At 33.7% G+C, this 15923-nt stretch overlaps 1 protein-coding gene across 1 annotated transcript; it reads left to right on the top strand.

Annotated features, from left to right (window-relative positions):
• The first annotated feature begins 13334 nt into the window (after positions 1-13334).
• On the top strand, positions 13335-15163 carry LOC120346030 (prostatic acid phosphatase-like). Its single transcript, XM_039415663.2, has one exon. The coding sequence runs from the start codon at positions 13393-13395 to the stop codon at positions 14668-14670; it is 1278 nt and encodes a 425-aa protein (XP_039271597.2). The 5' UTR covers positions 13335-13392; the 3' UTR covers positions 14671-15163.
• The last annotated feature ends 760 nt before the right edge of the window (positions 15164-15923 follow it).

The following is a 15923-nucleotide window of genomic DNA, read 5'->3' as shown; positions in this document are numbered from 1 at the left end:
TTGTCATATTTCCAACAGTACAATGAAAAACACAATAAGCTCAGCAGTCAATATGACAAATTCGAAGACCAACTTCGAACAGAAAATTTCCATGTGTTTGTATATTAATATAATTATACAACTTTTTGTTACTAAATATCAATAATAATTCAAGCAATCCTATGCCATGCAATGTGGCGCGAAATGTCTTGTCGAAAAAATCTGTCATTTGTTTTTTTACTGATCTATACTTAAAATGATAAAAGTAACTTTTTTGCATTACTGGAATTAATTAAACATTCGCAAAGATCCAGATTAACCCATGATCATGTGACCTCGTTAGTTAGAGTTGTTACTATAAAATTATTTCATCCTGGCTCTAGTATGCTGGTGACACAAAAAAGATGCCAAACGTCAGGACAAATGTAATTAAAAAACATTGAGTTTATATTGTAGTATTTTTGTTAATTTTAGGTCCATATATTTAGATTAAGTCATTTGTTTAGTGTATGTATTATTCTTTCCTTAACCAAAGCTTGTTCAAAAATGATTTTGATGGTTGTACATAAAATTTTATGATTTTTTGTAATAAATACAGTAACTTGCAATAATAGTGGAATGCAAATATTAACATGAAATTGCATTTGAAATTAAAGAAAATAATAAAACTTAATCCAACTGTTTAGTTGCATCCTAATATATGTCACAAACTAAAACTATCTTGAAAATATCTTTCAAGTATACATTATCAAAAACTGTTTGCGGCACTTTTTACAATTTCCAACATGTAATGCGGCTCTCGAAAACCCATGAGTTTGACACCACTGATCTATTCTAGACAATTCAAGCATTGCTTTGGGAAATAATATCACTTCAATTAAATTGAAAAAAAATTTGCCGTATCAAATACGAAATCGTTGCTATCATAAAGGTAAACCAATTCATCCACTGGGAATATATTGGCCTTCACAAAGCAATGGAGGCAAAATTGAGAGTTCATGGGCTATGAAGTTTTGTTCTTTTCTTTGTCTTGAATATTTCATACTCCACAGCCCCTATTAATTTTTTTTTATATATGGTCATACATATCTTTAACTTGTATTTTCTGTAATGATGTATTATCTCAATGTGTCAAACTTTATATTAGTGTGCATATTTTGCTTCCAGATGACATAAATGTATTGTCTTGTTTATTACCTCAGCTTGGAGTATTGACAAGAAAAAGGTGCCAGTAAATTCTTTGTATAATCAGAATTCACAATTAATAGGAATTATAAACAGCCACCAATCAATGAGAATTACATGCGAAATTCCTCACAATAAATTTGTCTAAAAATGTCTAATAAATTCACCTACTAAAGCAAGTTCGATAGGTGCAAACTTTGTGTTATGGAATTGTATCACAGCACCGTTAAGAGAAGTAAAAACAGTTTTGCTGTTTTGTATGACACCCTCTTTAAATGAAATCTCAATGTTTAAGCGCAAACATTAAAATTACTAACTTTGAACTTTGTCATTATCTGCAAAATGTCCCACACAAATCTTTACTCTATCGCGTTTGTAATCTTCTCTGATAAAAAAAGTCTATGATGTCCAGAATTACTCTTTACAGCTTGTATGTCATTCCAGCTTCCCAAGTGAGCAAAACTTCTTAGATATAGAGATTATTTTCTTTCGTTACAGGCGCAAAAAGGCAGGTACTAAACGTAAAGAGGACGCCGATTAGCAAAAGCAAGCGGAAAACGGTCGCGAAAGGCGACGAGAAATATGTCCATTGGAGCGTATCATGAAATACAATCTTTCGCATGTAGTCTTATGGAGTGACGTCAGAGTTGCCTATCATGTTGTTTAATGTCATTGAATAAAGGCAGCATTGCAACACCATTGGTGAAAAGTAGAAACCTCAAAGATTCGATTTCAATATGTCAGAACAGTCTCAGCACGTTTTGACTTGGCCATATATAATACTAAACATAGCGTATATTCTTCAATTTTTAAAACAATGTATATACAACAAATATAAAACTGATTTTGTATTTCAACTAAATTCACTGGATAGTTCTTTTCTCTTTGTCACACAACAAGAATGCACTTCATTAAACTTAGAATAAGTTGAGGAAAGTCTAAAATACCAAAAAAAAATTACGCTCTCTTGTCGATTCTTTAATATATTTCACAAAGTTATCGTTTTTGAAAGGGCGATTTCTCAAAAACCGCCAATAAAGGCAGCACTACGACACATTCGGAGTAAAGCAGATACCTTATAGATTTGATTTCATTATGTCAGAACAGTAGCAGCACGTTTTGACTTGGCCATATATAATACCAAACATAGCGTGTATTGAAAATTTTATAAACAATGCAGACTTAACATATTTAAAAACGGTTTGGTATTTCAACTAAATTTACTAGATAATTTATCAAACATCTTTTTCTCTTGGACATACATATATACTGTACGTCCATCAAACTTGGAATGAGTTGCGGAAAGTAAGAAACAACAAAAAATCATTTTACGCCCTCTTGTTGTTTATTTTCAAATTTTCAAAAAATTATTGTTTTCGAAATAGCGATTTCTCAAAAACCGCCAATAAAGGCAGCACTACGACACATTCGGAGAAAAGCAGATACCCTATAGATTCGATTTTAATATGTCGGAACAGTAGCAGCACGTTTTAACTTGGCCATACATGATTCCAAACATAGCGTATAATTTTCAATTTTATGCACAATATATATACAACAAATTTAAAACTGATTTTGTATTTCAACTAAATTTACTGGATAGTTCATCAAAGAAGATATTTTTCTCTTTGTCACACAACAATAATGTACTTCATTAAACTTAGAATAAGTTGAGGAAAGTCTAAAATACCAAAAAAAAAATTACACCCTCTTGTGGATTCTTTAATAAATTTCACAAAATTATCGTTTTTGAAAGGGCGATTTCTCAAAAACCGCCAATAAAGGCAGCACTACGACACATTTGGAGAAAAGCAGATACCTTATAGATTTGATTTCATTATGTCAGAACAGTAGCAGCACGTTTTGACTTGGCCAAATATAACACCAAACATAACTTATATTCTTCAATTTTATAAACAACGTAAAAGTAACAATTTGAAAAGGGTTTGAGTTTCAACCAAATTTGCTGGATAATTATTTAAATATATATTTTTTTTGTCGCGCATTATTACTGTACGTCTAAACTTGGAATGGGTGGCGGAAAGAATAAAATACCAAAACTCATTTAAGCCCTCTGGTGGATTTTTTTTACTTTTAAAAAATCAATCGTGTTTGAAATAGCGATTTCTCGAAAACCGCCAATAAAGGCAGCACTACGACACATTCGGAGAAAAGCAGATGCCTTGTAGATTCGATTTCACTATACCAGAACAGTAGCAGCACGTTTTGAGTTGGCCATTTATAATGCCAAACATAGCGTATATTCCCGATTATTTAAATAGCGTAGATGTTCAAATATTCTAAAAAGGTTCGGTATTTCAAATAAATTCACCTATTCCATTTTCTTACTTTTTCAAACACCGATACTGTGTGTTAATTATAATTAGAATAAGTTGCAAATTGTAAAAAACAATAAAAAAATGTCTTACGCACTATACTTTTTTTTTAATTTCCCAAACATACGCTTTTAGAGTGACGATTTCTTGAAAACCGCCAATAAAGGCAGCATTACGACACTTTCGGATAATCGAAGATACATTAAAGATTCGATTCCACTAAACCAGAACAGTAGCAGCACGATTTGATTTGGTCCTATATAACATCAAACATAGAGTATATTCTTCAAGTTTTGAATAATGCCAACGTTAAAAATTCATAAAGCTGTCGTATTTTAAACGAATTTACTGAATACTTGTTCAAATATAATTTTTTCTCAGTCACACATCAATACTGGACAAGGTAAAAAATATATTTGATCAATTATCCAGCAAATTAAGTTGAAAAACAAACTTTTTAAATTCGTTACGTCCATTTTGATGTAAAATTTTAAAAACACGATATGTTTGGTAATATATATGACCAAGTCAAAACGTGCTGTTACTGTTCTGGTATAGTAAAGTCGAATATGTAAGATATATGATTTTCTCCAAATGTGTCGTGGTTCTGCCTTTAATGGCAGTTTTCGAGAAATCGCCACTTCAAAAACGATAATTTTCAGAATTTTAAAAATAATCCACAAGAGGAGGTAAAATGATATTTCGATATTTTATACTTTTCGCAACTTATTCCAACTTTAATGAACGTACAGTATTGATGTGTTAGTAAGACAAAGGAAGTTTGATAAATTATCTAGTAAATTTAGTTTAAATATAAAACTCTTTTTAAATATGTTATGTCTGCATTGATTTTTGAAATTTTGAATACACGCTATGTTTGGTATTATATTATATTATTATATGGTCAAAACAAAACGAGCTGCTACTGTTCTGGTTCCGTCAAATCGAATCTTCAATGTATCTGCTATTCGCCTGAAGTGTCGTAATGCTGCCTTTATCGGCGGGTTTCAAGAAATCGTCACTCCAAAAACGGCATGTTTGGGAAATTAAAATAATATTATATAGGGCGTAATACATTTTTTCATTGTTTTATACAATTTGCAACTTATTCCAAGTTTGTGTGTGTTTGAAAAAGTAATAAAACGAAATATTACGTTATTAGGTGAATTTATTTGAAATACCAAATCTTTTTAAAATATGTGAACATCTACGCCTACAAATAATTAAGATATACGCTATGTTTGGTATTATAAATGGCCAAAGTGTGTCGTAGTGCTGCCTTTATTGGCGGTTTTCGAGAAATCGCCCTTTCAAAAACGAATATTTTTCGAAATTCAGAAAAGAACCCACTAGAAAGCGTAAAATTTTTTTTTTTAATGTTTTAAACTTTCCCAATTAATTCTTAGTTTAATAGACGTAGAGTATTCATTTGTGAGAGAAAAATATATTTGATCAGTTATCTAGCAGCTTTAGTTGAAATACAAATCCATCTTAAATTTGTTACGTCGACATTGTTTATAAAACTGAGAATACACGCTATGTTTGGTATTATATATGGCCAAGTCAAAACATGCTGCTACTGTTTTGGTATAGTGAAATCAAATCTATAGGGTATCTACTTTTCTCCGAATATGTCGTAGTGCTGCCTTTATTGGCGGTTTCCGAGAAATTGCCCTTCCAAAATCGATAATTTTTCGAAATTTTGAAAAGAATCCACGAGAGGGCGTAAAATGTTTTTTGGTATTTTATACTTTCCTTCCGCAACTCATTCTAAGTTTAATAGACGTACAGTATTGATGTGTGACAAATGGAAAATATATATATTTTATCAATTGTTCAGCAAATTTAGTTGATATAAAATTCCCTTTTAAATTTGTTTCGTCCACCTTGTTCATAAAATTGAAGAATATACGCTATGTTTGGTATTATATATGGCAAAGTCAAAACGTGCTGCTACCGTTTTGACATAATAAATTGAATCTATAAGGCATGTGCTTTTCCCTGAATGTGTCGTGATGCTGCCTTTATTGGCGGATTTTGAGAAATCAACACTCCAAAAACGATAATTTTCGAAATTCTCAAACTAATTCACGAGGGTGCGCAAAATTTTTTTTTATTATTACTTTATACTTTCTGAAACTTATTCTAAGTTTAATAGACGTACAGAATTGATGTGCGACAAAGAGAAAAAGATATTTGATCAATTATCCTGCAACTTTAGTTGAAATACAAACCCTTTTTAATATGTTACGTACGGTTGTTTTAAAAATCGAGGAATATACGCTATGTTTGGTATTATATATGGCCAAGTCAAAACGTGCTGCTACTGTTGTGGCATAATAAAATCGAATCTATAATGTATGTGCTTTTATCCGAATATTTCGTAGTGTTGCCTTTATTGGCGGTTTTCGAAAAATCGCCATTCTAAAAACGATAATTTTTTGTAATCCAGGACAGAGTCCACTAGAAGTCGCAAATGTTTTTTTGCTGTTTTGTACTTCCCGCAACGTATTCCAAGTTTAATAGATGTACAGTATTAATGTGTGACAAAGAGGAAATGATATCTGATCAATTATCTAGCAAATTTAATTGAAATACAAAATCAATTTTAAATTTGTTACGTCCATGCCGTTTGTAAAATTTAGATTACACGATATGTTTGGTAATATATATGGTCAAGCCAAAACATGCTGCTACTGTTCTGTTATAGAAAAATCGAATTTATAGGGTATCTGCTTTTCTTCAAATGTGTCGTGGTGCTGCCTTTATTGGCGGTTTTCGAGGAATCGAGGTTCCGAAAAGGATAATTTTTCGAAACTTCGTATTTGCGAATACCTAAAAATTCATTTTTCGCTTAGTTAGTCTTTTTTTAAACACTATTTTCTTGTTAAATTCAATGTATTCATTCAGTTTAAAGATTTTTCATGTATTTTCGTGCCAATATTATATTTTGATCAGCATTTTCAATTTTCATATGTAACTATAAGTGAACACTATATGCGCGTGGAACCTATATTCAATGTGTTAAAGTATTCTGGCTGAAAGTGCTGCTAGCTTCACAGTGGTGTAACACCTCGCATAACTATCTTAACCATACTGGATGGTAGCAACAAGAAAATGGCTCTGACAGAATCGCAAAAAATACCCACGCGTAAAAATAAATGTTCCAAATTATTTTAGGAAGAAAGTGTATATTTTGATTAGTTATACAATAGCAAATGGAGTGAAACAATCGTTACCTACATTACTCATCTTGTTAATACACAAGCTAAAACGACTATAACAATTCATCACAGAATTACAGGCTTTTTAGGAGTTGTTTAAAAATGACTAAATTTCCGTCATTTAAGACGTTATTTCCCGAAAACCTCTCAAAAAACGTTTCGACATGGCCATATATAATACCGAACATAGCGTGTATTCTCAATTTTATAAACAATGTGGATGTTACATATTTTAAAGGGGTTTCATACATCGATGAACTTGGATAAGTTGCAGAAAGTATAAAATTACAAAAAAAACTTTACGCTCCATAGTGAGTTTATTTCAAAAATTTTGAAAATTATTGTTTCTGGAGCAAAGATTTCTCAAAAACCTCCAATAAAGGCAGCACTACGACACTTTCGAAGAGAAGCAGATACCTTATAGATTTGATTTCGTTTTAGCAGAAGACTAGCAGCACGCTTTGACTCTGCCATATATAATACCAAACAAAGAGTATATTTTTTTAATTTTGAGAAATATAAATGTAACATATTTTTAAAGGGGCTTTTATTTCTACTAAATTTACCTAACAATTATTTTTTTACTCATCATTTACTTATTAGAGATGATGTAATTTCAATGAATTCACCCGTCGTTCAAGTATTTACTTTGAAATACCTGTAATTGCGCATTTATCACATTCCGTCATGAGTTGTGAAAAATATTACATATATCCCAGAATTACTAAATATTGAAAAAATCAATGTTTTTTTGAGGGGGTGATTTCTCGAAAACTCGAAAATAAAGGCAGCACTACATATAACACATTAGAGGAGAAGATAAACAACTATAGATTTGATTATAATATTACAGCAGAGTAGCAGCAGGTTTTGACAAGGCCATACATAATACCCAACATAATATATTTTCTGCAATTAAGCATTCAGAGTTAAATATTAAAGCCTTTCTTCGCGCTTGAGAACCACCACGCGACCCATATTTCAATTCGCGCAGGTAAAAAAATAACGAACGTATTTTCCTCGCGAAATAAAATAGGCCGCGAGCCGAGGCCCTGAAAAACGCCTAGAAAGTGAGTTTCGTAGCGCACATCAGGTAACTACCTGAAAATGATTTTAAAATGTTCCTTAAAAATTTAGTAACAAATATTGCCTTGTTCCCACTTCCAAAAGTTGCACGTTTTACGGAAAAGACGCTTTTACTTCAAGAAATATGTGCTACGATCTGTCCTATATTCTCTACATTTTCGGCAATGAACAATGACTTCTGCACGACGTAACAATTGAATCGAATCAGCTGTTAGCGAGCGGATGAATATTAGTTATTACTGCTCGACCTTGCGTTGAGTTGGGCAGCCTTTCCATAGCCCTATTTAGTTATTATTAGTTAAGTTATGCTAAGACGTTGTTGAAAAATGTATAAGTAAGTTATTAAACACTTGTAGATCCTTACCACGGATATGGGCCATGAGACGAAGTCTTGAAAACGCCCAGAAAATGAGTTTCGTAGCGCACATCTGGTAACTAAATAAATTCTTCAGTTTTGTGTGAAAATGAACATACTGAACGCATTACAGCTTGTTCCACAATCCTGATGCGAAATTGAACATAAGAGGTTCCAGGAAATTCAATAACCATAAGTTTACAACACATACATAAGAACTATGCAATTCGAGAGCCCTACAGCAAACTAACACAAATGTAGTCCTGTAATGTTTTGCCTGACCAAAATCGCACTTTCTCAGTCAATCATAATTTATTAGGTAGATTACGAATATGGCATACATGTAACCAACAACAAAAAATACTTTAATTGTGTGACAGGAGTCGCGAGTGACCTCGAAAGCAGCGACACCAAAATAAAAAACAGCGACACCAACAACGCTGATTCACATTAGCAAATAAATTTTATGTAAGAACCACAAGCAGTTTACAACAAGAACAGCATAAAAAGCTACATACATTTTATAGAAGCTATCAAACGTATTTATTTTTAAGCAATGAAGTCACAAATTAACATCGTGAGCACGAAAACACAAATAAATCAGTTATTTCTCACTTAGAAATTTACCGGAAAAGTCAAGAAAATTAAATGAATGTACAATATGTACATAACATAGTGAACAGAAATATTATAATTAGTCTTTTTTTAGTTTATGTGGTTATGTATTTGAACAAAGGCAATATTATTTCTAGAAGCAGGACTACGACACTAACAAATGTCCGAAAAAAACAAAAAATAAATGATAGGCCTACTTATTTAATCAACTGCAATATCTAATTCACTTTCTTCTGAATTGTTTTCGAAATCCACTCGAAAATCGACTTTTCCTCTATAAGTGTACTGTGATTTTTGCAGTCAATACAAAAACAAAAATCTGTGCAATTTAAGTTGATTTTGACACACTTGCATAAATTATTTTGACTATTTTTCTTACACCTGCAGTTTGCCATGCTTCTTCAGTGAATCATTGTTGGGTGGAATCCTTAGTATAATCCTTATGTTTGCCAGTGTTAAATAGACGTGCCCTGGTATCATTTACATTCTTCATATCCTCTTCATACAGTGAACAAACAAATTCCCCAACTTTATTTATTAATGCCTCGATAACCTCAAAAGATCTTCATAGTTGGGAAAAAAATGAATTGAAAACCTCAATGAAGTCTCCAACATGAGTTTGATGGGCAGTTCCAATTGCAGAAAAGTGCTAAAGTATTTCAATATGAATAGCCCATCTAAGCTGTTTGCAACTATTATAATTCTCATATACCTTTACGCTTCAAGACTTCTTGTTTAATCCATTTTATAGCACTGATAGATAGATAGATAGTTTATTTCGAAAACTCCATAACAAACCTAAATTTAAAATGGAGAAATCTGGAGGGCAAGCAAAACCTACAAAAAAGTTTAAAACATGAAGTATCTCATGTGCCTGCCCACCAGCACGCACACAAAAACACAAGCCCAATTAAATGAGGCTTGGGCCAAACTTCAAAAACAAAATACACGATAGTAATAAACTTTCGGGCTGTTGTACTCTCTTTCAACAATTACGTTGATAATGACCAATACCTACAACCTCATGCAAAGATAATGTGGGGAGTGGAATGTAATAAATTTGCGACGATAGTCATACTCATGAAGCCATGAAAGCTTTAAGAAAAACCAAGCCATGAAAAACTACACTGATTGCTAGATTGGGCATTGCGGAAAAGGTGATAAGTGGTTTAATATACGAACAAACGCAAAACCATGGCGGCAAATTCGGTGTGCGGACACTCATAAAAGCAATTATTAGGAAAAACACTAATCACACGTGAGCAGGTCTGTAGCCTAATTGATACATTGACGTGGCTAACATTGTTAAAACAGTACCGGTATACACACAGAGAGAACAAATCAAAAATATGCCACTAAATGAATGTTTAAAAATGATACACTGTAAGTTACACTGCAAACTATTTACACATATAGTTGAATACTCAGTATTCAAGCGGAATTTCTAGAAATAGCAGTATATCATACTCTTTGTCACATATTCCTTAAGTGCTGGTTCATTGTTGTCAATCTAATCTTTCTTTCTGATAGCAGCAGGGATCATAGCCTGCGTTAGGTCGGATTGGTGGAACATTGCCGTTTTCTTCTGTAGTACAGTATCTAAAATGAGGAAGAAAATCATATTTGGAACAGCATGAGTGTAAAAATACCACTAAATACTAACTAATACCTTGAATACATAATGCATTTTATCTGATGTACTCAATGAGCGTATATATGCTCATTGCATGTACTACAGTCCAGCACTGTTTGCATATCATTACTAGACTATATCTACACTAAATTTTGATATATCACAGTCTGAAATGCCCTATGACAGTATGAGTATGGACTATAGACAGGGCCGGATTTAGATCATGAGAGGCCCTAGGCTATTCTATTTGCGAGGCCCCTTCATATTTTCGAGCTCAGAATTTCTCTCTGAACAACATCACATGTCATTGCTTAATGTTAAAAATATTAGTGCATTAAACTTTTCGTCCTTTCATTCTCCCCATTCATGAGTGCAAATTTTTAATTTAAAGAATAAAAATTTACTCAAGGCAGTTTTGCTTTTAATTTCTAATTTCTTTCTCTTGCGCTTGCTAGCTGCACTTTCAAATCTTTCACTCATAATAAATTTAAGGTTCGAAAAATTATGAAATAATTAATAATAATTAATAATCAGCAACATATCAACTACCGATACTGATTTTTGCAGAGTAGACTACGGTACTTCAACATAGATAGAAGTTCCAGCAGAATGTGCATAATAATTGCCTTTATTATGATGCAAACGACGTAATAATGGCTGTTTACAACGTGGTTGAAACCAGTCGCATAGAATTTTCTACTCTGAAAAGCTTGATATATATATACTACTGTACTATAGGTAGGGTTTAAACTTGTCAAGTTTTCTAAAAGAATTACAAATTTCGAAACCGAACTTCGAGGCCCCTTGACGTTGAGGCCCTAGGCTTCAGCCTGCCTGGTCTATTGGTAAATCCGGCCCTGACTATAGACTATATTTTAAAACATCAACTGTCTGTCTACAACTTGATTTCTCACCTCTCAATCGTTTCCAATGCTACTTTCTTTCCACTCCGGCATAACTTATCATTGCTTCCCAGGTTCTTGTCGACTCTATGAATTTAGATTTAGACCAACCGACATTAGTAAAATTGATTATTTTCTTCTCTTTCACACAACCGTGCATTACAGAAACAGCCATTAATTTCTATTTCCAAATATGCTGTGGCCTATATAGTAGTATAAGTCTGCTGAATAGTCAAGAAGAGTCATTAAATTAATCATAAACATTTCATGCAAGCCAGAAAATATCGTTGTTTGTGACATATTATTCTAGGTCTAGCCTTCCTTGGAGTTACCGCACCGTACCTATTTAACAACGTCTTATGAGCTAGTGCTCAACTAAAATTGGTATTTATGGTAAGGATATACAAGTGTTTAATATCTTATTTATACTTTTCAAAACCTACTTAGAATAACTGAACTAATAATAACTGAAAAAAAAAACTATGGAAAGGCTACTCAACGCAAAAGCGAGCAGTAGTACATCTGATATTCATCCGACCACTGGGGATCCACCTACAGCTGACTAATTTGTTTGTTACGTCATGCAGAAGTCTGCGTTCATTGGCCCATGATACCGGAAAAGCAGAGAAAATAGGACAGATGGTAACACATATTTATTGTAGTAAAAGCGTCTTTTCTGTAAAACGTGCAACTTTTGGAAGTGGGAACAAGGCAATATTTGTTACTAAATTTCTAAGGAACATTTTAAAATCATTTTCAGGTAGTTACCTTATGTGCGCTACGAAACTGAAAGATAAATGGCCTCGGCTCGCGGCCTAAAAGGCCACTGTTGCTCTGTACTGGTAGGTGTAATCAAAACCTATTTTTGTTTTTGTTGCTATACTTAGCTATATAAACTTAGTCCAGAGTAATATAAATTGTCCTGATGTATTTATTGGATGTTTTCGAGAAATCGCCCATCCAAAAATCAAAAATACCCAAGAATCCAATAGAGGGCGTAAAATTTTATTTATTTTTTTGTTATTTTATATTCTACGCAACTTATTAGAAGACGTACATAATGATCTACGACAAAGATATTTGTCTACAATACAAAGTTGCGGCTCGCAACAAATTTCGTCACTTGAAAGTGGCCCGCGAGACGAAAAAGGTTGGGCAGGCCTGTCATAGAGCTTGCGAAGTACAGCTACCATCGTCCGAAATGGCATCTGCGCCGAAGATACCGATTTCGGGTTATCGTCTGCGCGTTTTAGACGACCGCCCGTACACTTTGGAGGTATTTATTAAGCCACTGTGGCATCGTAGTGACGTAATTTTTTGGTGGCATAGTCAGGTGGGATTTAGGAATGACATATGCAAAAATTGTTGCCGGGCCAACTAGAAGTGCTGTGGTACTAAACTATACCAGACCCCAAAACTCAAGTATGTACGTACTTGATATCAACAAAAGTCGGGTCTGGTATTGTTTAGTACCACATGCACTTCTACTTGACCTGGCTCAACAATTTTTGCATATGTCAATCCTAACCTTCACCTGACTACGTCACCGAAAAATTACGTCATTTCGACGTCACAGTGGCGTAATAAGGCCCACCAAAGTATGTGGATGGTTGTCCAAAACGAGCATACGATCACCTGAAATAGACCAGCTATTTTCCTCGTTTCTTGTCACAATGATCACAATAGGAGAGAGATCGTCAGCGTTAGCGAGTTCGTTATCGGCGGCGCAGATGCCATTTCGGGCGATCGTAGTTAGACTTTGGCAAGCCCTATGACTGTATGACGTGATGGTGACGTCGTAGTGACGTAATTTTTGGATGGCATAGTCAGGTGGGGATTAGGAATACCAAATGCAAAATTCGTTATGCTGCGCCTGCGCCCACTGGAAGTACTTGTGGTACTAAACTATACTAGACCCCAAAAGTCGTCTTTTGTTATTTTGTGCAAATTACATTGAAAACATTACTGTGGAAATATTGCAGACCTTAATTGAATGGTCTTGTGGTTGAATATACAGATATAATTAACTTTAAATATTTTTAGCTTATAAAATATTTAATTTACACTGGTGAAAACGATGTCCAAAATATGCTGCTGCAGTACTATTATTTTTATTATTATCTGGATGCATGCTGTTAAAGGTGTTAAGGAACTTGTATTTGTGAATCTTGTGTGGCGACACGGTGATCGGTCCTATATAAAGTCTTACCCCAACGATCCGTACAATAATGGAAGTATATGGAAAAATGGGCCAGGAGAGTTAACGAATATTGGAATAAAGCAACAATACGAACTTGGGAAATTACTTCGGTCACGATATGATGGAATTTTAAGCAAGGCCTACAGGCCACAAGAAATTTATGTAAGAAGTACTGACAAGGACAGAACAATTATGAGTGCTCAAAGTAACATGGCTGGACTGTATCCACCTGTAACAAGTGACGAGCTATGGAATGGGTCCAATACTGAGTGGTATCCTGTCCCAATACATGTTGTACCGCTGGAAAGTGATAATCTCTTGAGATATCCGATCAGAGGTTGTCCAAAATATGAGAAAGTAATGCATGATATCCATAATTCACCATGGTTTATAGCACATGAAAAGAACTACTCAAGCTTTTATGGCTATATTCAAAAAAATACGGGCAGTACATATCGATATAACTTCTCAAACATATGGGAAGTAGAAGATAATTTATTTTGCCTTAAGTCGAACAATTTTTCTCTTCCACATTGGGTGAAAAATGAGGATCTCCAAAAACTCAAATTTCTGAATTCTTTAGACATGGGCGTCATGTTTAGCGATGTAGACTATAAATACAGAAGTGTTATTTCTCAAATGCAAGGTGGTGTTCTTTTGAAGGAAATGATACAGAACATGACACAGCATATCAATAATATTTCAAAATATTCCACCATTGCTTACTCTGCTCATGACACAACCTTAACTGCACTTCTTGTTACCCTGGGCAACTATGATTGGATACAGCCTGAATATGCCAGTTGTATCATGATTGAACTTTACAAAGACTCTGATAAATATTTTGTGGAAATCTATTATAAAAAAAGAAATGGCACAAAGGCGCTAAAGTTTTTTAATTGTAATATTTCTTGTCCATTTGATGATTTTGTCACCATAGCTAAACAATTGATTCCCGATGATTATGGGAAAATTTGTGGAAAGCACCAAGAGCCATTTAGTTGTGATAAAATAGTCCTTATTGCTGTTTGCTGTATTCTTGCCTTGTTTATTTTAATTTTCATTATTTATGTTTCATGGAAATGCTCCAAAAAAGCAAAACGTGACTTTCCCTATAGCATAGTTGAAACAACGGATGATGATGGGCCAATTTAGTATTAAGAAGCTGTCCGCAATCTCTAATGAGGAAGTGATAATTCCAACCCCACATAGTATTGCCCCAGATTATGAGTGAGTAGCAAACAGTGATTAGAGGACTTTGTGACTATCTCATGAAAATATCATTCTATATCCCATTAAGTTCTTAAACCAGATTGTGAAGGTTTTTTCCTTCCTGAGAGTGAAGATATATGACCATCCTTGTCAGCTTTATTGTATTATTTTATTTATATGCTCATGAAATTGTCATTCTTATTGATCATTTTATTTGCAGTTTTATTTATGTCTGATTTGTTTGCTGCCTGTGTCTTGTTCTAATAGGCGCTCTTCTTAGGGGGCGTTCAATCTTGAAGTCTTGACCCACTTCCGATTATATTTCATTATCTATCTGTCTATGTCCGTTATCATGGTAATATTTTGGTGACTAGTATTTACTTTCATGTGCACATTTACTAAATTTTAATAATACATAATATTTATAGGATGAAAATTTGATGTTTTCCATGGATCACGAGGTAACTGATAATAATCAACGGAATGCATACCGTACTTCACCCGTACAAATAACTAATATTACCTCGTATTGAGTAGTCCCGCCACATCATATGTACGTGTGCGTGCGTGTTTTAGTTAATTCAATACTTTTGGATGAGCGAAAAGGTACCACGTTTGACAAGACATTTTAATCTAAAATCTGTACTTTTAAAACTTACTTAGGGTTTTGTTTGCTCTCCTGATTTGTGAGCAGTTTCATTTATTTTGTTTTTATCAATTATTTTATCGTCAGTTCATGCTGATTATGGAATCGGAATAAACCTATACTTACTTTTATCTTCCGATAATAACACAATTTTTTATCTTCGATAATAACACACGACCGGCTTGCCCATTTCTAAATATATGGTATTGCTCATCCAAAGTTGATCACGTTCAATATTAAAAATTACTATTCTCTTGTTCAACATTTTCCAAAATTCGTGTTGTACTTTAACCAACTTAGTGGATATTTTCCCAACCAGCATGATGCCATCAGTTCGTTAGAACTGTACGGATATCAATTCAACTCACCAAAAGATTCTGGCACACGCAGGACGATGTTACCGAAAAATTTTACGCAAAAAATCGTATGAAATAAAAGATGAGATATCGCCGTTCTCAAACAAAACATTTATGGGACCTCCTGAAGTATGCGCCCCAAGATGGCGCACAACCTGAACTCAGGTTGTGTACCAGATTAGGGTTCAGGTTAT

The sequence above is a fragment of the Styela clava genome, chromosome 8 (assembly GCF_964204865.1).
Source record: "Styela clava chromosome 8, kaStyClav1.hap1.2, whole genome shotgun sequence".
Lineage (NCBI taxonomy): Eukaryota > Metazoa > Chordata > Ascidiacea > Stolidobranchia > Styelidae > Styela > Styela clava.
Note: the sequence above shows the minus strand (reverse complement) of the source record. Positions and strands in the feature narration are given on the sequence as shown.

Excerpts from the sequence above, each read along its gene's own strand:
- LOC120346030 (XM_039415663.2), top strand. The coding sequence starts at position 13,393 with ATGTCCAAAATATGCTGCTGCAGTACTATTATTTTTATTATTATCTGG.